The 23,326-nt window shown below is 41.4% G+C and overlaps 1 protein-coding gene across 1 annotated transcript in view; it reads right to left on the reverse strand.

Moving 5' to 3' along the window:
* Positions 1–7,266, reverse strand: part of LOC124603724 (alpha-aminoadipic semialdehyde dehydrogenase-like) — a 70,312-nt gene extending 63,046 nt beyond the window's left edge. The window contains exon 1 of the mRNA XM_047136420.1: positions 7,009–7,266. Coding sequence (XP_046992376.1) covers positions 7,009–7,251 — 243 coding nt within the window. The 5' untranslated portion in view covers positions 7,252–7,266. The remainder of the gene's footprint in view (positions 1–7,008) is intronic.
* Between the last annotated feature and the right edge of the window lie 16,060 nt (positions 7,267–23,326).

The following is a 23,326-nucleotide window of genomic DNA, read 5'->3' on the forward strand; positions in this document are numbered from 1 at the left end:
TCCTGTGGAACGGCTTGTCATGCCATTTCCACCTGGCGCCTCAGTTGGACCAGCGTTCGTGCTGGACGTGCAGACCGCGTGAGATGACGCTTCATCCAGTCCCAAACATGCTCAATGGGGGACAGATCCGGAGATCTTGCTGGCCAGGGTAGTTGACTTACACCTTCTAGAGCACGTTGGGTGGCACGGGATACATGCGGACGTGCATTGTCCTGTTGGAACAGCAAGTTCCCTTGCCGGTCTCGGAATGGTAGAACGATGGGTTCGATGACGGTTTGGATGTACCGTGCACTATTCAGTGTCCCCTCGACGATCACCAGTGGTGTACGGCCAGTGTAGGAGATCGCTCCCCACACCATGATGCCGAGTGTTGGCCCTGTGTGCCTCGGTCGTATGCATTCCTGATTGTGGCGCTCACCTGCACGGCGCCAAACACGCATACGACCATCATTGGCACCAAGGCAGAAGCGACTCTCATCGCTGAAGACGACACGTCTCCATTCGTCCCTCCATTCACGCCTGTCGCGACACCACTGGAGGCGGGCTGCACGATGTTGGGGCGTGAGCGGAAGACGGCCTAACGGTGTGCGGGACCGTAGCCCAGCTTCATGGAGACGGTTGCGAATGGTCCTCGCCGATACCCCAGGAGCAACAGTGTCCTTAATTTGCTGGGAAGTGGCGGTGCGGTCCCCTACGCCACTGCGTAGGATCCTACGGTCTTGGCGTGCATCCGTGCGTCGCTGCGATCCGGTCCCAGGTCGACGGGCACGTGCACCTTCCGCCGACCACTGGCGACAACATCGATGTACTGTGGAGACCTCACGCCCCACGTGTTGAGCAATTCGGCGGTACGTCCACCCGGCCTCCCGCATGCCCACTATACGCCCTCGCTCAAAGTCCGTCAACTGCACATACGGTTCACGTCCACGCTGTCGCGGCATGCTACCAGTGTTAAAGACTGCGATGGAGCTCCGTATGCCACGGCAAACTGGCTGACACTGACGGCGGCGGTGCACAAATGCTGCGCAGCTAGCGCCATTCGACGGCCAACACCGCGGTTCCTGGTGTGTCCGCTGTGCCGTGCGTGTGATCATTGCTTGTACAGCCCTCTCGCAGTGTCCGGAGCAAGTATGGTGGGTCTGACACACCGGTGTCAATGTGTTCTTTTTTCCATTTCCAGGAGTGTATGTAACTAACTTCATTATTGTAAATAGTGTGACCCAAAGTCCTCTCGTATGCAGATAAGAATTTAAGAAATCTAGTGCAACTCCTCTTATACCTTAAGTTCCTAGTTTGACGAGAGTACTGAATTATCATAGAATCAAGGTTAGAGAAAAATGTAGAACTGTCTGCCACAGATTCCTCTACTGTGACAGTCTCTTCATCTCTGAGCAGCACTTACAGTTCATTTATCGAGCCTGTTGAAGACTTAATTGATATGAACACAATTGCTGTCCCATGCTCAGAAATTTTCTTCTTTCCCTTGTACTTACAAGACCCTGTTTGATTGTCATGTACAATGCCATGAAATCATGCCATCATTTTAATGTAATGAGTAAGATTTTATTTCCTCCCCCCCCACGAACCATAGACCTTGCCGTTTGGAGGAGAGGCTTGCGTGCCTCAGCAACACAGATAGCCGTACCGTAGGTGCAATCACAACGGAGGGGTATCTGTTGAGAGACCAGACAAACGTATGGTTCCTGAAGAGGGGCAGCAGCCTTTTCAGTAGTTGCAGGGGCAACAGTCTGGATGATTGACTGATCTGGCCTTGTAACATTAACCAAAACCGCCTTGCTGTGCTGGTACTGTGAACAGCTGAAAGCAAGGGGAGACTATGGCCGTAATTTTTCCCGAGGGCATGCAGCTTTACTGTATGGATAAATGATGATGGCGTCCTCTTGGGTGAAATATTCCGGAGGTAAAATAGTCCCCCATTCGGATCTCCGGGCGGGGACTACTCAGGAGGACGTCGTTATCAGGAGAAAGAAAACTGGCGTTCTACGGATCGGAGCGTGGAATGTCAGATCCCTTAATCGGGCAGGCAGATTAGAAAATTTAAAAAGGGAAATGGATAGGTTAAAGTTAGATATAGGGGGAATTAGTGAAGTTCGGTGGCAGGAGGAACAAGACTCTTGGTCAGGTGAATACAGGGTTATAAATACAAAATCAAATAGGGGTAATGCAGGAGTAGGTTTAATAATGAATAAAAAAATAAGAGTTCGGGTAAGCTATTACAAACAACATAGTGAACGCATTATTGTGGCCAAGATAGGCACAAAGCCCATGCCTACAACAGTAGTACAAGTTTATATGCCAACTAGCTCTGCAGATGACGAAGAAATTGATGAAATGTATGATGAGATAAAAGAAATTATTCAGGTAGTGAAGGGAGATGAAAATTTAATAGTCATGGGCGATTGGAATTCGAGAGTAGGAAAAGGGAGAGAAGGAAACATAGTAGGTGAATATGGATTGAGGCTAAGAAATGAAAGAGAAAGCCGCCTGGTAGAATTTTGCGCAGAGCATAACTTAATCATAGCTAACACTTGGTTCAAGAATCATAAAAGAAAGTTGTATACATGGAAGAACCCTGGAGATACTAGAAGATATCAGATAGATTATATAATGATAAGACAGAGATTTAGGAACCAGGTTTTAAATTGTAAAACATTTCCAGGGGCAGATGTGGACTCTGACCACAATCTATTGGTTATAAACTGTAGACTAAAACTGAAGAAACTGCAAAAAGGTGGGAATTTTAGGAGATGGGATCTGGATAAACTGAGGGAGCCAGAGGTTGTAGAGAGTTTCAGGAAGAGCATAAAAGAACAATTGACAAAAATGGGGGAAAGAAATACGGTAGAAGAAGAATGGATAGCTTTGAGGGATGAAGTGGTGGAGGCAGCAGAGGATCAAGTAGGTAAAAAGACAAGGGCTAGTAGAAAGCCTTGGGTAACAGAAGAAATACTGAATTTAATTGATGAAAGGAGAAAATATAAAAATGCAGTAAATGAAGCAGCCGAAAAGGAATATAAACGTCTCAAAAATGAGATCGACAGGAAGTGCAAAATGGCTAAGCAGGCATGGCTAGAGGACAAATGTAAGGATGTAGAGGCTTACCTCACTAGGGATAAGATAGATACTCCCTACAGGAAAATTAAAGAGACCTTTGGAGAAAAGAGAACCACTTGTATGAATATCAAGGGCTCAGATGGAAACCCAGTTCTAAGCAAAGAAGGGAAAGGTGAAAGGTGGAAGGAGTATATAGAGGGGCTATACAAGGGCGATGTTCTTGAGGACAATATTATGGAAATGGAAGAGGATGTAGATGAAGGTGAAATGGGAGATATGATACTGCGCGAAGAATTTGATAGAGCACTGAAAGACCTAAGTCGAAACAAGGCCCCGGGAGTAGACAACATTCCATTAGAACTACAGACAGCCTTGGGAGAGCCAGTCCTGACAAAACTCTACCATCTGGTGAGCAAAATGTATGAGACAGGCGAAATGCCCTCAGACTTCAAGAAGAATATAATAATTCCAATCCCAAAGAAAGCAGGCGTTGACAGCTGTGAAAATTACCGAACTGTCAATTTAATAAGTCACGGCTGCAAAATACTTATGCGAATTCTGTACAGACGAATGGAAAAACTGGAAGAAGCTGACCTCGGGAAACATCAGTTTGGATTCCGTAGAAATATGGGAACACGTGAGGCAATACTGACCCTACGACTTATCTTAGAAGCTAGATTAAGAAAAGGCAAACCTACGTTTCTAGCATTTGTAGACTTGGAGAAAGCTTTTGACAATGTTGACCGGAATAATCTCTTTCAAATTCTGAAGGTGGTAGGGGTAAAATACAGGGAGCGAAAGGCTATTTACAATTTGTACAGAAACCAAATGGCAGTTATAAGAGTCGAGGGACATGAAAGGGAAACGGTGGTTGGGAATGGAGTGAGACAGGGTTGTAGCCTCTCCCTGATGCTATTCAATCTGTATATTGAGCAAGCAGTAAAGGAAACAAAAGAAACATTCGGAGTAGGTATTAAAATCCATGGAGAAGAAATAAAAACTTTAAGGTACGCCGATGACATTGTAATTCTGTCAGAGACAGCAAAGGACTTGGAAGAGCAGTTGAACGGAATGGACAGTGTCTTGAAGGGAGGATATAAGATGAACATCAACAAAAGCAAAATGAGAATAATGGAATGTAGTCGAATTAAGTCGGGCAATGCTGAGGGAATTAGATTAGGAAACGAGACACTTAAAGTAGTAAATGAGTTTTGCTATTTGGAGAGCAAAGTAACTGATGATGGTCGAAGTAGAGAGGATGTAAAATGTAGACAGGCAATGGCAAGGAAAGCGTTTCTGAAGAAGAGAAATTTGTTAACATCGAGCATAGATTTAGATGTCAGGAAGTCATTTCTGAAAGTATTTGTATGGAGTGTAGCCATGCCTGGAAGTGAAACATGGACGATAAATAGTTTGGACAAGAAGAGAATAGAAGCCTTTGAAATGTGGTGCTACAGAAGAATGCTGAAGATTAGATGGGTAGATCACGTAACTAATGAGGAAGTATTGAATAGGATTGGGGAGAAGACGAGTTTGTGGCACAACTTGACAAGAAGAAGGGATCGGTTGGTAGGACATGTTCTGAGGCATCAAGGGATCACCAATTTAGTATTGGAGGGCAGCGTGGAGGGTACAAAACATAGAGGGAGACCAAGAGATGAATACACTAAACAGATTCAGAAGGATGTAGGCTGCAGTACATATTGGGAAATGAAGAAGCTTGCACAGGATAGAGTAGCAAGGAGAGCTGCATCAAACCAGTCTCAGGACTGAAGACCACAACAACAACAACAACAAGATTTTATTTAGGATAAGGCTGAAATACTGCCGACATATAGTATTTACCTCTTATTTGGTGCTACAAGAGTTAGTTAAGAAGTACTTTTTTCATCAATTAACATGCTGAGGCTACTATGGACCACATGTTCCATTCTTTTTAGTACAGTATATCTTTGGATGGTGTGTAAAGATTTTAAAAAAAGAAGAAGAAAAAGAAATAAAGAAAGAAAAAAATGAAGTCAAACTGTTGATCAGGATATCATACCAAATTTCCTGTCTATCACCATCAACTCAATAGAGAAATTCAAATTAATGTACAGTATTGCACTGTGTACTGTACTACAGATAGTGGAGTATGTAGCCTCTGGTGGGCACGTGGTATCAGGTGTGAACCTCTGCTGTTTCTGCCTGCAGCCTCAGATCGGTCAACATATAAAGTCAAAAAGGATGAAATAGCTGATTCACAGTTTGAACTGTGGCTGCCGAAGACTGAAATAGCAAATATCAACAGAAGAGTGTTTTAGATCCAGAAATCAGCAGGAGAGAATGATATCCAATGCCAGAAAATGAGAGTAAGGGAGGCAAAGAAAGAAAATAGGTTCAGAAGTTATAAAGAAAATAAGAATTATAGCTCAGACTATGCACAGTCTTTAAAATATGTTATCCTAAACTTAGAAGGGCAAATTATCTCTGGTCTAATGAAATATCCCTGTTACATCAGCTCCTCAGAATCTGAATTTCACATGTTCATTCCATTGTCTTCTTGTTTTCTTCTCTAAATTCAAGCTTCTAAGTGACTGATTTATTTATCTGTCTTTATGTTTTTCCAGACAATGGCAAATCCAGGATGGAATGTAACAATATTATAAGAAGGAAAGCTGCTACTCAGCATATAGTGGGAATGCTGAGTCACTGATAGACACAACAAAAAGACTCTTACAATTATAGCTTTCAGCTATTAAGGTCTTCATCAACAACACACACACACACACACACACACACACACACACACAAATGCAACTCACACACACAACAGTGGTTAGCACACTAGACTCGCATTCGGGAGGATGATAGTTCAAACCCATGTCCGGCCATACTGATTTAGGTTTTTCATTATTTCCCTAAATCACTCCAGGCAAATGCCAGGATGGTTCCTTTTACACATCAAAACCTTTCATTGTACTCATAAAGCATAAAATAGTGAAAGAAAAACAATTTCAACATAATTTCCCTCAGCAATGAAAGACATCTAATTCAGATTTCATGGAACTATATTGTATATCTGATTAGCTGTCATAAACTGCTTTAAATTTCTTTTCATCAATGAGGTACTCGCTGTTTGATGCATTCACAATGTTAACAGAATACAAAGGTGAAATGACAACACAGTAGTGGCTCAAGACTTTTGTAACAAAGCGATGAGCAGTACCAGTATTGTGTGTATCTGAATGTATCAGTTTATATTAAATAACATTAATAGTTAAATATATCTCAGAGAGCTCAGAAAAATTGTTCACTGTGTTTTATGTAAAGAACCAGCAAGTTTGTAAGTGCAAACAATTTTCTTGAAAAATCTGATAAGATGGAGTATTCAAAATTTTTGTAACTACCTAATCCTAAAAAGAAATAGGTGTTACAGCCATATTCTATTCATGTGGACTGAGTATCATTACTATACATCACATTTGACCAAGAATGTAGTAACAATTTTCAGCCTAAAAGGTAAAAAAAATTCTTCCGTATGTTGACAGATATGTTTGTTTATAGCACTGTAATATAAAGCAAATATCTCAAAACTCCTTTTTATAGTGGTGCACAGATTTAAATTTTTCTCTTTAAAAGCAGTTGATCATTTTCTGTTTGTGATGTCTCAAAGAAAAATTATGTAGTAACAATTTTCAGCCTAAAAGGTAAAAAAAATTCTTCCGTATGTTGACAGATATGTTTGTTTATAGCACTGTAATATAAAGCAAATATCTCAAAACTCCTTTTTATAGTGGTGCACAGATTTAAATTTTTCTCTTTAAAAGCAGTTGATCATTTTCTGTTTGTGATGTCTCAAAGAAAAATTATAATGACTATTGCAAAGGTGTTCACTGAAGACGACGCTTCATTGACATATTGAAGATGTCATCGAAGACACCCATACGTTACCTCCCCACTAGCAGTCCACTTCCCATTGTAAACTCCTGGGTTTACTTTTTCTAAGCCTAGTTCTTGAAGGAATGAATATGAAGTTTCTTCAATAAGAAATTTTGGTTTTGACATCATTTGTCGAACTTGAATGAGACTTATAAATATCTTCTTAAAAGTCATCACACTGCCAGAGGCTGTGATCCTCTCTCTGACTGAGTACTTGTGGCACAGGCACTCCAGTGAGCTGTTCAGAGAGGTCATAGGGGTTACTACCAAGCAACTGATAAACAGCAAATAAGATAAGATAATGTACTGTATGAAAATACTGCAGGCTTAAAACAGAACTGTCTTCAAAAGAGACTCAGCTTGTTCTTCAGTGACTTTCAGTTGAAAATTTAATTAATTGTAGTACTGCCATATCATAAGACTGCTAAAGAGTTAACAAAGCTTTGGGCAGTGAATCTGTTCACAAATACTAACACAATACTTCATGAAGGACTGCTAATTGCCACCATTATTTAATTGCAGACATTTGTATAGTGGCAAACAATGAAAAATCAAAAAGGCAAATTTACTGCTTCAGCAACTATATTGAATTCTTGGAGAAGAGCTCACATTAATATTAAAGAATCCACTAATTTCACTGTTACAATTTCAAAATATCTGTTAGATATCTGTTTCTTCTACTGCCAGTACAAGATGACTATATAAAATTGCAAAGTATTTTATATTCAATGGCGTTGATGTCTGAAATGCTTGTTAAAATTTAAGGACTTGTTGTTATGAATAAAACGTAATTCTTCTCTCATGATTATATCTACAAGCTTTTCAGGTTTATAAAATGTTTCTTGAATTAATGGTACCCTCACACAGTTTTAATGTTACAACAAGGTTGTAAAATATGGGCCAACATCTTCACATAATTTTCTGAAAACAAAGAATCAGTCTACCTTATATTCTCATGAAGAAAAAGAAAAAGAAGAAGAAGAAGAAGACAAATAACTGTTAAATTATACACATACACAAAATTATTTTACACATGTGGAACTTCAGTTTGATTGCAGCCTGACATATTGCTGCAATGGGAAAATGTCAATTTTTCATGCTTTTAATAATGAAGATTGTTAAAACAAAGAGTAATCAAAGAAGCATTCAATTTTAATGCAACATATTGCACATCGCCAGCTTCAGTATTCAAGAATGTAATTTGTAATTCTACTACTTACACACACACACACACACACACACACACACACACACACACACACGGTAATGTTATGTAATGTCAGTAAGTCTATAACAGAGGAAAACACACTGAGCTAACTTACGGCACAATACTCTGCTACTTATGTAATCAGCTAACCTGTTAGATAATTTCTGTATGTAAAGGTTGACAGTCATTCTTTTATTTAAACATAAGATACCAAACTCCCATGAGCCAGAAGAAACTTCAGGGAAGTGGGATGAATCATAGTACACATTAGATAAGTAAACAAACAGTCATAAAGTTCTGATTTATTTAAATGTCTGGAATAAAATTGTGTCATTCAAGACTATACTTGTACAAGTGATACTACCTGAATTACAAATGTAAAGGATACATAAATGTCATTGAATTATAAACATTTGAACCATTAAACGTATTTCAGCCGATAATTGTAGAGGATGCATAAATGTCATTTAATTACAAACATTTGAATCATTAAACAAATTTCAGCCAATAACTGCAGGTTCATCATAACAGAGCTCTTAATGAACTCTTTTAGTAGTGTTATAAGCCGGTGAATGGCACTTCTCTAAATCAGTTGATGTTCATGTAGATTAATTAATTTGAAAAGTCAGTGGTTTGTAGGTTCGATATTTTATAAGCAAACTAGTGTGTGTGTGTGTGTGTGTGTGAATGGGCATGCACGTGCATGCTCTTGTGCGTCAGTGACACACAACCAACATATCATATCATGCACTTTCTCATTTCTTTCAAGTGTGATTATTCTTAGGAGAAATTCACCTGTCACTTAATAAATAACAGAAGCGTTAACAAAATCAAACAACGGAACTTTTAGGATGGAATGTAACAATATTATGAAAAGGACAGCTGCTACTCACCATAGAGCGGAGATGCTGAGTTGCAGATAGGCACAACAACAAAAAAGAGACTGTCACAAAATGAGCTTTCAGCCAACGACACCTTTGTCAAAAAAAAGACAACACACACACACACACACACACACACACACACACACACACACACACACACACACAGTCTCTGGCAGACGAAGACAGACTACAAGCAGCAGTGCATGATGGGAAGGCAACCAGGTGGGGGTAAGGAGGAGGGTGTGGCAGGGAGAGGGAGGGATAGCAGGGTAAGGATGGGGGACAGTAAATCGTTTCTAATGGGAGTGTGCAGGGATGAGGTGGTGAGAGGGTAGGACAGCTAGGTGCAGTCAGGATGTTAGGAGGGTAGGGAAGAGAGTGGGGGTTGTGGAAAAGGAGAGAAGTAAAAAGACTGGGTGAATTGGTAAAATAGAGGTCTGTGCAGTGCTAGAATGGAAACAGGGAAGGGGCTAGATGGGTAAGGACAATGACTAATGAAGGTTGAGGCCAGGAGGGTTACAGGAACATCACATATATTGCAGGGAGAATTCCCACCTGCACAGTTCAGAAAAGCTGGTGTTGGAGGGAAGGATCCAGATGACACAGGCTGTGAAGCAGTCACTGAAATGGAGAATGTCCTGTGGAGTGGCATGCTCAGCAACAGGGTGGTCCATCACCTACACCAGTCAGGTCACAAACATCACCTATCCCATCAAAGGCAGGGCTACCTGTTAAACCAGTCGTGTGATCTACAAGCTAAACTGCAACCACTGTGCTGCATTTCACATGGGCATGACAATTAAGAAGCTGTCCGTCCACATGAAAGGCCACTGACAAACTGTGGTAAAGAAACAACTGAACCTCCCTGTTTGTGAGCACACCGCCCAACACAATGTTCTTCATTTTAGTGACTGCTTCACCACCCGTGCCATCTGGATCCTTCCCACTGACACCAGCTTTGCTGAATTGGGCAGGGGGTAACTGCCCCTACAATATATGCTTACTATAACCGTGCTGGCCTCAACCTCCATTAGTCGGCACTCATCTAGCCCCTTCCCTGTTCCCATTCCAGCTCTACACAGCCTTCTATTCCACCAGTGCACCTAGTCTTCTTACTTCCCTCCTTTTCCAGTAATTCCCTCTCTCTCCTCCACCCTCCATCTATCCTCCTGACTGCACCTAGCTCTTCTACCCTCTCTCCATCTCATCCCTGCATGCTACCACTACCAGCAGTTTATCATCCCCATCCCTACCTTGCTATCCCTTCCCCTCCCTGCCCAGCCTTCACCTTACTTCCACCCAGTTGCCTCTTCCATCATGCACTGCTGCTCATAGTCTGGCTTCAGCTGCCAGAGACTGTGGTCATGTGTGTGTGTGTGTGTGTGTGTGTGTGTGTGTGTGTGTGTGTGTGTGTGTGTGTGTGTGTATGTGTGTTTGGGCGCGCTTGTGCACAACAAAAGCAATAGGCATGTCTCTAGTTAAATCTCCATAATATTTACAAAAAATAAAAGATTGAAACCATGTTTAATTCATAATGAGTTGATAATTTTAGGGAAAAAGATTATTACAATTTTTTAGTTGACAGGCATGTTATCTGTGTGGAATATGTCAAAATCAAATCACAATTTTCTCTGTTATGAATCTTGAGGAGATGCAGAATAGGTATGCATATTAAGTGTAGTTCAACTACTGAACATATTACTGTTACAATTGCCTATTGTGCTAGTGTATTATTTACAAAATTTCACACAGAAAAGACTTGGAGTAAAAGTGTTTCATTTAAGAGAAAAGAACAAAATGTTCACTGAAATGATCAAGTAATGATACCGAACTGCACATTTTTTTTAAAAAGAAAAACAAGTGTCTTAATACAAATGTTAAACAGTGAAAAGTCCAGGATGAAATAACAACAATATCGAAAGTATAGATTGATACTCATCACATAGAGGAGGCACTGAGTTGTAGACAGCACAATGAAAGATTACTAAAATATCAAAGCTTTTGAACAAGATCGTTCTGCAGCAGAAAATACACACACATTCACATAAGCACAACCCACACAAACATAATGACTGTCTCAGGATGCTAGAGCCTGACTGTGACTTTATGTGATGTAGCAGCAGTTGGCTAGGATGGGTGATGGGGATAAGGAGAGGCTTGATGTGGACAGAGGGCAGGATGCCAGTGTAGAGGCAGGAGAAAATGTTTGTCTGCCAGCTGGTGAAGAGTGCAGGGATTTGGGGGGGGGGAGGGGGGGGGACAGGATTGGACTGTTAGGTGTAGCATTGGGAGGCTGTGCTGGGAAGGGGTGGAGGAGGAGGGGAAAGAGAGAGGATACAAGGACAACTAGAGATCGAGAAAGGACTTCTAGGTGCATTGGTGAGATAGCAGATGTGTATAGTACTGCAGTGGGAGGAGGGAAGGGGATACGTAGGGGAAAACAGGACTAGCAACTATTTTGGCAAGAGGGGTTATGACAATGAAGGATATGGTTGTAGGGAGGGTTACAGGCTGTGTAGTTCAGAAAAGCTGTTGTTAGTAGGACGAAAGCAGATGGCATTGGCTGAGAACTAATCATTAAAGTAAAGCACATCATGTTTTGTGGCATGTTCAGCAACTGAGTGGCCCATTTGTTTCTTCGGCGCAGTTGGGTTGTGGTCATTCAATTGGACAGACAGCTTGTTAATTGCCATACCTACTTAGAAAGCAGTACAATGGTTGCAGCTTAGTTGATAGATCATGTAGCTGCTTTCACAGGTGGGCCAGCCTTTGATGGGGTAGGAAGTGCCTGTGATAGGACTGGAGCAGGCTGCATTAGGAGGATGTATGAGACATGTCTTGCACATAGCTCTATTACAGCAATGTGAGGCATAAGGCTAGGGGTTGGGAACAAGTATCCACTAATCTGCTTGTAAAAATAGCAATTGGCATAAAATCCAAGAACATACTGCTAATGGTTCATCAAAATAACTTCATGCCCCAGTATATAAAAGAGCTGCTTACAATTCCCATCTTTTATGCCCTTGTATAATGTGTAACAGCATTGTATTTTAACATATTTGTTAAAACATACATACAGGAGTCTTTAAACAGGCACTGTTAACAATGCCGAAGTCAATTGCAGAGTAATACAATAAGTAATTATCTGAACATTTAGTCTGCACTCAGTTCTGTAAAAATAGTATTGTCAAAATTCTGACAAAAATTGTTCTGTGAAGTTGATCTATGTGAAAGTCACACTAAATAAGTAAAAAACATCAATGAATAACAAAATGGGTGAATTCATTTAAATATTAAAGGTAAAGCTGTCATCAACTCAAAAGCTTGGTTTGAACGACACAGTGCTTTACTAGGCACGATGTTATTAGAGGTGGCATTATGTTGCCTTCCTTTGACCTTTGAAATGACTCACCCAGAACCTACAGTTTAGAACAGACTTGAAAAGCATGGTGCAACTCGACGTTTTTCACATCAACAAACCTTGTCAGGGTAAAAATGTGACTAGTGAGAGGCAAAAATCCTAAGAGTGACCAGGGATCAAACTCTTGACCTTTGGACCTGCTGTCTGGCAATTTGCCATTGAGCACCTACCCAGGTTATTAACATGTCCATTCATTATTGGAAAAACAGGTCACAACAAGGTCTTTATTACTGCTGTAAGTGTGGTGTCCATTCTTTGAGACACATCCAAAATAACAGAATCACATGTACGTTTATTTATTTACTTATTTATTATTTATTTGTCCCGTAGATCAAATCAGTACAATGGCTTGTACAACTGATATGGGATAAATATACAGTTTACAGGAGTCTAAAACAGTAAACAAGAACACAGAAGAATGATTATTTTACATTATCTACAAATTATGTTACTTAAAGTTACAGCTTTACAAAGATTTGTTACATGATGTGACAAAATTGACTCAACAACATTCAGCTTTGATACATTATCATGCACTAAGACAATTTTGATTCCAAATATTCCTGGATGGTATAAAAGCAGTCTTTTATTAAAAGAGATTTCACGGTCTGTTTGAATTTATTTATTTCTTGGATTTCTTGTATAAAAGTTGGAAGATGGTTATATAATTTTATTCCCATGCACTTGACACCATCACTGCACAGTTTTGTTGAGTGAGGAAGTATTCTTAGAGACAACAGTAATACTAAGCCTTGACAGCACTACATCATATCTTCAGTGTGGACATATCCTAGGTCCAACCTCTTGGAATCATGTGAGATGCTAGACACTGTGAACAATGAGGAAAATGTATTTTTTTGTAGGGAGGGGGGGGGGGGGGGGGGGGGAGTGACAAAGCAATCTAGGATAATTTTACTTCCTCTCTTGTTTTGCCATCTGCCTCCTTAAAATTCATTTTTTCACTTCTGAGTAATTATCATTAACATATGTGAGTATACTCTGCATTTTCATAAAAGAGGAAGGTCGGTCCTTAGTTTTAAAGAATATAACACCAAATCTAATTTTGTGCTTAGTTTTATGTATGTAATTGATTTTCTAATTTATTTTTAATATTCCTAGTTAATATATTTTGTTATAGGGTGAAATCAGTAATTGTTTCGTAACTTAAATTCTATTGTTGATGTATAAACAGAAATAAATTCTGTACTAATTACAAACATTTGGAGGAACAACTAATAGTATTCTTAAAGGATCTATTTGGATCTATTCGAAAACATGTTAGCAAAGCCAGCCCTTAATTAATTCCAAAGAATTAACAGTTTTGTCATAAGTATTGTTTGCATAATGATATATGTTAATTTCATCATTTAAACAAATAATTTGGCCTAAACCTTGTATTAGAAGAAACTGTTAAAAGGAACAAATTTTTCGATGTATTCAGTTAATTTAATGAGTTAAGTTTTAATTGTAATTTCTGTAAATTTAACTTCGAACAATGCATAGTTTCAGTACCAGTTATTGTGAGAATATATAAGGGCCCAATTTTTGGTCCCAAGACAGTCAGTCCACGACCAAGTTTCAAACAAGAAACCTGTGTTGTTTAGATCAGCAACAATGCATCAACTTAACTGTGAAATAAGTGTAACACAATTAGGCCATGTGTTAAAACAATGACAGTGTCTGTTTCCATACGTACTTTTTTATTCTTCAAGAAATGTGAACTATGTGGTTAAGCTTTTACTGCTCATATATGTTCAACAGGGAACTATTGTAGTGGTATAAGGATGTTCACCTGCAACCTATTAATGAAGCTTATCGAAAGTTAAACAATAGTGCACTGGCCATATAACTGTGTATTATTGGAGGGGGGAGGGGGGGTGAACAGTGAAAGTAAAGTACTGTGAAATGCAAATGTGCATGTGTCGGCTACATCATTTAAAGTAGTCAGTGTTTTACTTCCACAACCATTTTTCAGCCAGTGCAGCAGTGCAGTATGTTGCCACCAAGGACAATAAACGAAGAAATAAATCAGGCGAACACTACGGGTGGGAGTGCTACTTCCGAAGTAGTGTGTGACAAGTTGGGAATTTGTGCTGGATGTGAAGTGTGAAGCATGCTTGGATAGTGGAAGTGACAGTTTGCATAAAGTGGGAAATTCGGGTTCAAGTCCTAGTCTGGCACAAATTTTCACTTGTTGCCACTGAATTATTCCAATAACCTAATGTGGCTGACATCAGTATTTCTCTTTCATCATAAGAACTTTATTAACTACAATAATGAGAACAATCAATTAACATCAAGAAAATTTATTTGAAAAGGTAAGTACACCTTATTATATTAGAATTGTGCTACTTTGCCTCTTCAAGAAGGCAACAATGCAAATATTATGCACATTTATTTGTGGGCACATGGTAGAGTGAAGTGTGAGGTAGTTGCATGGGTCATCTGGTAAACTGGTTAGAGAGGTATCATTTCCGTTGTGAAGCAGTTATTATTCTTTTCTTTCAATAGAGAATTGATATTGGTGCAAAGAAGCTTGTGTAGGTTAGTCAATTTCCAAACAATCAGTGACTCCACAGTTAGGAACCTCTGAAATATAAATTTATCTACCAGGAATTAGCACCAAATATGAAGAGGTAATTTTACAATATTTACAAGTGGACATTGATTACAGATTCTAATTCAGTGGTTTTGCATTTTGTCTAATTTAATGAGTGCTAACTTGCTGCCAGTATGGTAAAAATTTACAACAAAATTTAATTGAGGTTGGTCTAGCAATCAGTACAGGGTCAGCATTGTGGCAGACATCTAATGCAGGTAAATTACATCTGCATTAAATCATAATTTATTCCCGGAAATTGTGCAGTTTAGGCTACTGATTTCATGTGGGCTTTCAGCTTCATCCATGGAATAAGATGCTATACATGTTTGTGATTAAACACCACTACTTTGGGTTTGGAAGGTGATACTTGCTAGTATTTTTGCTTTTTAAGTCACCAGTCAAGCAATATGGCAGAAAAATCTATGCTGCTGTCCATTAAAATCATAACACCATGAAGAAGGCATCCAACAAACATCAGTTTGGCATGAAGTGCACTATATGCCTGGATAGGCAAATGGTAACCATTTCAGCACAACTGCATGAAGTTGGTAGGTGTAACACTGTCTGTATTCTGTATATAAGGAAAGATTGAAAGAATATGCCATAGGACTCTTATTCAGAAACTGCATTCAAATGTTGGTTGTTAGTGATAAGTCATGTTGTGCCTCACATAAGAAGGAGAAATGGCTACAAGCATGTGTCAGAATTTGACAGTGGCAGAATCAAGACAGATTGAGAATGTAGTTTATTTAGTGCTTATTTGCTAGTATTTTGGCATGTTTAGCATTCACTTGGCTTTGTTAATTCAAGTTATACATGTACATGTATGTTTTAGATAAACACAAATGGTTCTTAAAGCATTTATACTTTGATGATTCTGCTTAAATAATTTACATTCTAGTGTGTCTCATAACATACATGCACAATTGTGTACGAACAGATACACTAGATGAATCTGCATATTAATTGCAGAAATACATACACCTTCTTCGAGTTACACACTATAGATGTATATGGCCTATCTACATTTTACATGACTAGAAGTGTATTATGAGCTGAATAATAATATTATAAAAAGGAAAGTTGCTACTCACCATACAGTGGAGATGCTGAATCACAGATAGGCACAACAAAAAGACTGTCACAAATAAATAAAGCTTCAGCCAGTAAGGCCTTCATCAACAATAGAAGTACACACACACACACACACACACACACACACACACACACACACACACAAAAGCAAACATATGTACACACACCTAAATGTAACTCACACGCACAGCTGCAGTCGCAGACAAACTGAAACCACACTGCGAGCAGCAGTACCAGTGCATGATAGGAGTGGTGATTAGGCGGAGGCAAGAAGGAGGCTGGAGTGGGGAGGGGTTGCAGGTTAGACTGAGAGCACGGGAGAGGTGGAGAGGGGGTGGGGGGCGGGGGGGGGGGGGGAAGTAACTGAAAAGGGGAGAAGACTGAATGTGATAGTGGAATGATGGCTGTGTGGTGCTGGAATGGGAACAGGGAAGGGGATGGATAGGTGAGGACAGGGACTAACAAAGGTTGAGGCCGGGAAGGTTGCGGGAATGTAGGATGTATTTCAGGGAGAGTTCCCACCTGCGCAATTCGGAAAAGCTGGTGTTGGTGGGAAGGATCCATATGGTACAGGCTGTGAAGCAGTTACTGAAATGAAGGGTGTCGTGTTAGGCATCATGTTCAGCAACATGGTGGTCAACTTGTTTCTTGGTCACAGTTTTTTGGTGGCCATTCATGTGGACAGACAGCCTGTTGGTTGTCATGCCCACATAGAATGCAGCACAGTGGTTGAATCTTAGCTTGTAGATCACATGACTGGTTTCACAGGTAGTGCTGCCTTTGATGGGATGTGTGATGTTCATGACCAGACTGGAGTAGGTTGTGGTGGGAGGATGTATGGGACAGGTTTTGCATCTAGTTCTATTACAGGGGTATGAGCAATGAGGTAATGGGTTGGGAGCAGGGGTTGTGTTAAGGATGGATGAGTATATTGTGTAGGTTTAGGGGACAGCAGAATATCACTGTGGGAGGGGTGGGAAGAATAGTGGGAAGGACATTTCTTATTTCAGGGCATGATGAAAGGTAGTCCAAACCCTGGTGGGGAATGTAAAGGAGTTGCTTCAGTCCTGGGTGGTAGTGAGACAAAGGGAATGCTCCTCTGTGGCCGGATGGTGGGACTTTGGGAGGTGGTGGGAAACTGGAAAGATCAGGCATGGGAGATTTGGTTTTGTACAAGGTTGGGAGGATAATTATGGTCTGTGAAAGCTTCAGTGAGACCTTCAGTATACTTAAAGAGGGACCACTCGTCACTGCAGATGTGATGACCATGGGTGGCTAGGCTGTATGGAAGGGACTTCTTGGTATGGAACGGATGGCAGCTGTCAAAGTGGAGGTATTGCTGGTGGTTAATAGGTTTGATATGGATGGAGGTATTGATATAGCCATCTCTGGGATGGAGGTCAACATCTGGGAAGGAGACTTCTTGGCTCATCATTGATCCAGTTCACAAAGATGTCATAATGAATCAGAATCAGAATCAGGTGAAGGATGTAGGGTTCGGCATTTTTAGGAAGGATTCCTCTAGATACATCTACATCTATATCTACATTTATACTCCACAAGCCACCCAATGGTGTGTTGTGGAGGGCACTTTACGTGCCACTGTCATTACCTCCCTTTCCTGTTCCAGTCGTGTATGGTTCGCGGGAAGGACGACTGCCAGAAAGAATCCGTGCGCACTCAAATCTCTCTAATTTTACATTTGTGATTGCCTTCGGAGGTATAAGTAGGGAGAAGCAATATATTTGATACCTCATCCAGAAACGCACCCTCTCGAAACCTGGACAGCAAGCTACACTGCGATGCAGAGCGCCTCTCTAGCAAAGTCTGCCACTTGAGTTTTCTAAACATCTCCGTAATGCTATCATGCTTATCAAATAACCCTGTGACAAAACGCGCCGCTCTTCTTTGGATCTTACCTATCTCCTCTGTCGACCCGACCTGGTATGGATCCCACACTGATGAGCAATACTTAAGTATGGGTCGACCGAGTGTTTTGTAAGCCACCTCCTTTGTTGATGGACTACATTTTCTAAGGACTCTCCCAATTAATCTCAACCTGGCACCCGCCTTACCAACAATTAATTTTATATGATCATTCCACTTCAAATCATTCCATATGCATACTCCCAGATATTTTACAGAAGTAACTGCTACCAGTGTTTGTTCCGCTATCATATAATCATACAATAAAGGATCCTTCTTTCTATGTATTCGCAATACATTACATATGTCTATGTTAAGGGTCAGTTGCCACTCCCTGCACCAAGTGCCTATCCACTGCAGATCTTCCTGCATTTCATTGCAATTTTCTAATGCTGCAACTTCTCTGTGTACTACAGCATCATCCGCGAAAAGCTGCATGGAACTTCCGACACTATCTACTAGGTCATTTATATATATTGTGAAAAGCACTGGTCCCATAACACTCCCCTGTGGCACTCCAGAGGTTACTTTAATGTCTGTAGACGTCTCTCCATTGAGAACAACATGCTGTGTTCTGTTTGCTAAAAATCCAGCCATACAGCTGGTCTGATACTCTGTAGGCTCTTACTTTGTTTATCAGGCAACAGTGTGGAACTGTATCAAATGCCTTCCGGAAGTCAAGGAAAATGGCATCTACCTGGGAGCCAGTATCTATTATTTTCTGGGTCCCATGAACAAATAAAGCGAGTTGGGTCTCACATGATCGCTGTTTCCGGAATCCATGTTGATTCCTACAGAGTAGATTCTGGGTTTCCATAAATGACGTGATATGCAAGCAAGAAACATGTTCTAAAATTCTACAACAGATCGATGTCAGAGATATAGGCCTATATTTTTGCGCATCTGCTCGATGACCCTTCTTGAAAACTGAGACTACCTGTGCTCTTTTTCAACCATTTGGAACCTTCCGTTCCTCTACAGACTTGCGGTACATGGCTGTTAGAAGGGGGGCAAGTTCTTTCGCGTACTCTATGTACAATTGAATAGGTATCCCGTCAGGTCCAGTGGACTTTCCTCTGTTGAGTGATTTCAGTTGCTTTTCTATTCCTTGGACACTTATTTCGATGTCAGCCATTTTTTCGTTCATGTGGTGATTTAGAGAAGGAACTACAGTGTGGTCTTCCTCTGTGAAACAGCATTGGAAAAAGGGGTTTAGTATTTCAGCTTTACACATGTAATCCTCTGTTTCAATGCCATCATCATCCCAGAGTGTCTGGATATGCTGTTTCGATTTAACATAAGACCAGAACTTCCTAGGATTTTCTCTCAAGTCCGTACATAGAATTTTACTTTCGAATTCACTGAACGCTTCATGCATAGCCCTCCTTACCCTAACTTTGACATAGTTTAGCTTCTGTTTGTCTGAGAGGTTTTGGCTGCGTTTAAATTTGCAGTGAAGCTCTCTTTGCTTTCGCAGTAGTTTCCTAACTTTGTTGTTGAACCACGGTGGGTTTTTCCCATCCCTCACAGTTTTACTCGGCACATACCTGTCTAAAGGTAGCATGAATAGGTTGGCATAGGATGGTGCCATGTGGGTGCCCATAGCCATACCCTGGATTTGTTTGTAGGTAGTGCCTTCAAAAGAGAAATAACCGCAAGTGAGGATATAGTTGGTCATGGCGAGTTGGAAGAGGGTTGTTGGCTTGGAATTCATCAGGCATCAGCAAAGGTGGTGTTCAATAGCGGTAAGGTCATGGGCATTAGGAATGTTAGTGTAAAGTGAGGTGGCATCAATAGTGATGAGCAGGGCACCATGTGGTAAAGGGACAGGAACTGTGGAGAGTCAGTGGAGGAAATGGTTGATATCTTCTATATAGGAGAGTAGGTTCGGGGTAATAGGTTGAAGGTGTTGGTCAATGAGAGCAGAGGTTCTGTTCGTCAGGATAGAAGTCAGGAGTGGAGGGCGTTGTAAAATGAAAATTAATTGAGTGGAATGGACCCAGTTTATTCTTGTAATGATGGTACAGTGGTGCCTACGTAGGGCTGAGCAGCCCCAAGAGGGGTTGCCGTCTGCTCATCAGAGAGGCAGAGGCTAGAGGAGCGACTACTCGGGGCTGAGGTCAGAAGCTAAGAGAGCGCGGAGCTGTTTCCAAGCCGCCCTCGCTGCTCCCGGCCGCGTCCCCACGTGATCACACGATTAGTCTCTGATTGGAGGATTGATTCCGCCAACGCGCCTTGCTAGTAGCGTGCCCCCGTCAGCGCAACCAACCCGTGGGACTTGAGTCTGACCGAGGAGCACGTGGCAGGAATGTGCCGACCATGGTCTTCCGGCCAGCACCTTCCACCACAGTATGCCCAAGCCGGCTACGGCCGAACATTATGCATTGAAAATTTATTTAAATAAAATTTTGTCGGCAATGATCCCTCTTGGGGGTCTCCTCCCTGCACATCCTTTCCCCTTCCGAAGAAGGCTCTCTGGATGAAAATGAATGAGCTTATTCTAATCGATTATTCCATTTAAAAAAATATATGATCATTATGAAGGGTCCCATAACATAGTGATACTAATATGTGCAAATGTTACAAAGTGGCCTGAAGGGCCTGAAGGAAGGCTCTTGAATAACAAACTTGTGAAGTTGGTGCGACGGCAGTGGGGCGGCGCCATGCTGTGAATGTGTGTCGGCGGTATCAGTGGTGGTGGGTACCCAGGCGATGATGAGGGGCACCGGAGCACAGCACACTGAAACACTCCACCCTCGTGGGGGTGAGAGAATGCTCCCAAGCCTAACAGTCACAAGGGGGTTTTTCCCCGTAATATTACTTTGAGTTCTTAATTCTAGGATTACAATGGTAATTGCCCAAGTGGGTGAATGAGAACATTACAAAGTGACAAAAATTTAAAGAGAAAACAAAATGACTTACATGAGGGTTAAAACTCGACAGTTAATTTGTGATTCCATAGACTTTACATAGAAATACAAATCCATTACAAAATTAGTTCATTGACCTGACACCTAGACTACAACTTAATTCTAAGGGGGGTCATGCCTGATCACATGCACCAAGGTTGGCAGGTAGTTTCAGGTGTGATATTCACCTTCAGGTTGTGGGGGTGGTACTACTTCTTGGAAGGAAGTGAAACATTTGCAAAACCCTCTTTTACAGAGTATCCAGGATACTATAATCAGAATTATTACAGTGATGATTACCGAACCAGCGCTGGGTAATACAACGGTGGTTAATCGCTTGGTTTGGTGCCAATCAGCAATATGTGAGGCCACTCGGTCGAGAGCAACTTGGTTGTGTTCCTGGGTAAGGAGATGATTGATCGATTGGAGTAGATCTGAATCATTGGTATTCAGTAAATTCTTTAGCTTCTCATGGTGATGGATTTTAAAAGAGAGTTCAGGAAGGTATAAGGTAAATGTGGGAATGGTGACATGAAAGGTGGAGTGCAATTGAGCTGATATCCTCATAGAAGCAGCGTATACGTCACATCTTGAACTATTATACACTAGGCCACTATTATTCAGTGTTATCCGGTACGATTCAGTCTCTGACATTGAACGGTGGCACACCAGGGTGGCGGTGACAGTCTGTGGAACAGCGAACAGAAAACTGTTGCCAACAGGCTGAATTATTGGTTGACGAAGTGAGACTAGAACACGAGGACATGGAGGGGTAGTAGTTTCAGCTAAAAGCAGTGACATCTCGCACTCAGTAGTGTTAGTGCGTAAAATTAGCGTGGAGCATAAGTAATGTGTTGTATGGAAGCAACTGGATAGTTCAGCGCGAGTGAGAGTGGCGTGAGTTTGTCGATCCCGACTAACTATTAAAAATTCTTGAGTCTGCCAAACAACATGGTGATGAAGGGTAGCCCAAGAGACTGGAAAAGTGTATATCTGATAGCACTCGTATTCGCAATTTGAGCACGTGATTGGCAACCTCATTCGCATCCGAATACCGTCAGAATTACGGGTAAGTCGGACCTCCAATGCAGCATAGTAAAAGGGGAGGTTGCTTTCCCGCACGGCATAAAGCATTTGTTTAGGGGCCAAAATTTGCGACGACACATTGTGTAGCATGTGCAAGAAGGGCTCTGAGGGTAACAGATGAGGACTGAGCTTTCCTTGCAGTCCGAGTTGAATGGCCGAGTGTAACATGTGCACGTGTAACTGTGCTGTGTGTATATTAAATAAAAGAATCTGCGTGGTCTTCATAATGTCCAATGTGATAGTTAGATTACGTAATCCCGAGCGAAGATGAGTCCACTCTTGGTTAAAGGATTGTTCAAGTGCACCATAGTGTCGTGTTAATCTGTCGGCTACAACTTGTATTTGTCTAGTTGTGGCTAACAGGTTATTCTCAAGATGTGTCAGGCGCACCTGTTGATGTACCAATACTTCGTGATTAACTTGTGTGTCCGAAAGCGCTTGCTGTGTGTCCAAATCCCAGCGTTTTGCGTCTGTTTCGTCAGGAGTCCCAAAGACAGATTTTAATAATGTACCTCCAACGGGCAACCAGGCTCGTTTGAAACGAGGCAGTGGTACTGCATCCCTAATACTGTTCAATTGACTTCGAAGGGTTGAAATAATTCTAGTCACTTCCCACAAAGATCGGAGAAACTCATGTTCCTTCGTCTGCGTCAAGAAGATTTCATATTTTGACAATTGCTGAGCTGTATCATATAAAGCACGGTCTTCCTCTTCTAATAATGTTAGGTTGACATCAACTAACACAATAGCATAATGTGGAGTATGCACCAGATTGTGACGACGTCCAAAGAGCACGCCAGATGCGGAAGGGTAGACGTGAAATGGAGGCGCCTTAACGGCGACGACGACAACCATTGAGATTAACATGCTGCCCATTGCGGATGATAAATTGACAGCCATTTGAACGGAGGTTGCTTTCAGTTTCCAATGTTGATAACGGTCGACTGCGAGAGAAAGTATTAGTGCCCCTAGAAGTAAAAATTTCCTGGCTTACTTGATGAGTAATTCAGAGATGACGGAGGGGGTACAACGTTGTAGCAGTAATTACCTGGCAAGTAGCGACGATGGACCCGTTCAGTCACGCTTACTAATGAAGAAGGCCACGAAGTAGAATCACGGCAGGCAACCAACAGTTTGGCAGCCGTGGGGGTAGCAAGGCGGCAAGACAATGGTGTAATTCGACACCGAGTATCCGCTGAT

Source organism: Schistocerca americana, chromosome 1, assembly GCF_021461395.2.
Source record: "Schistocerca americana isolate TAMUIC-IGC-003095 chromosome 1, iqSchAmer2.1, whole genome shotgun sequence".
NCBI lineage: Eukaryota > Metazoa > Arthropoda > Insecta > Orthoptera > Acrididae > Schistocerca > Schistocerca americana.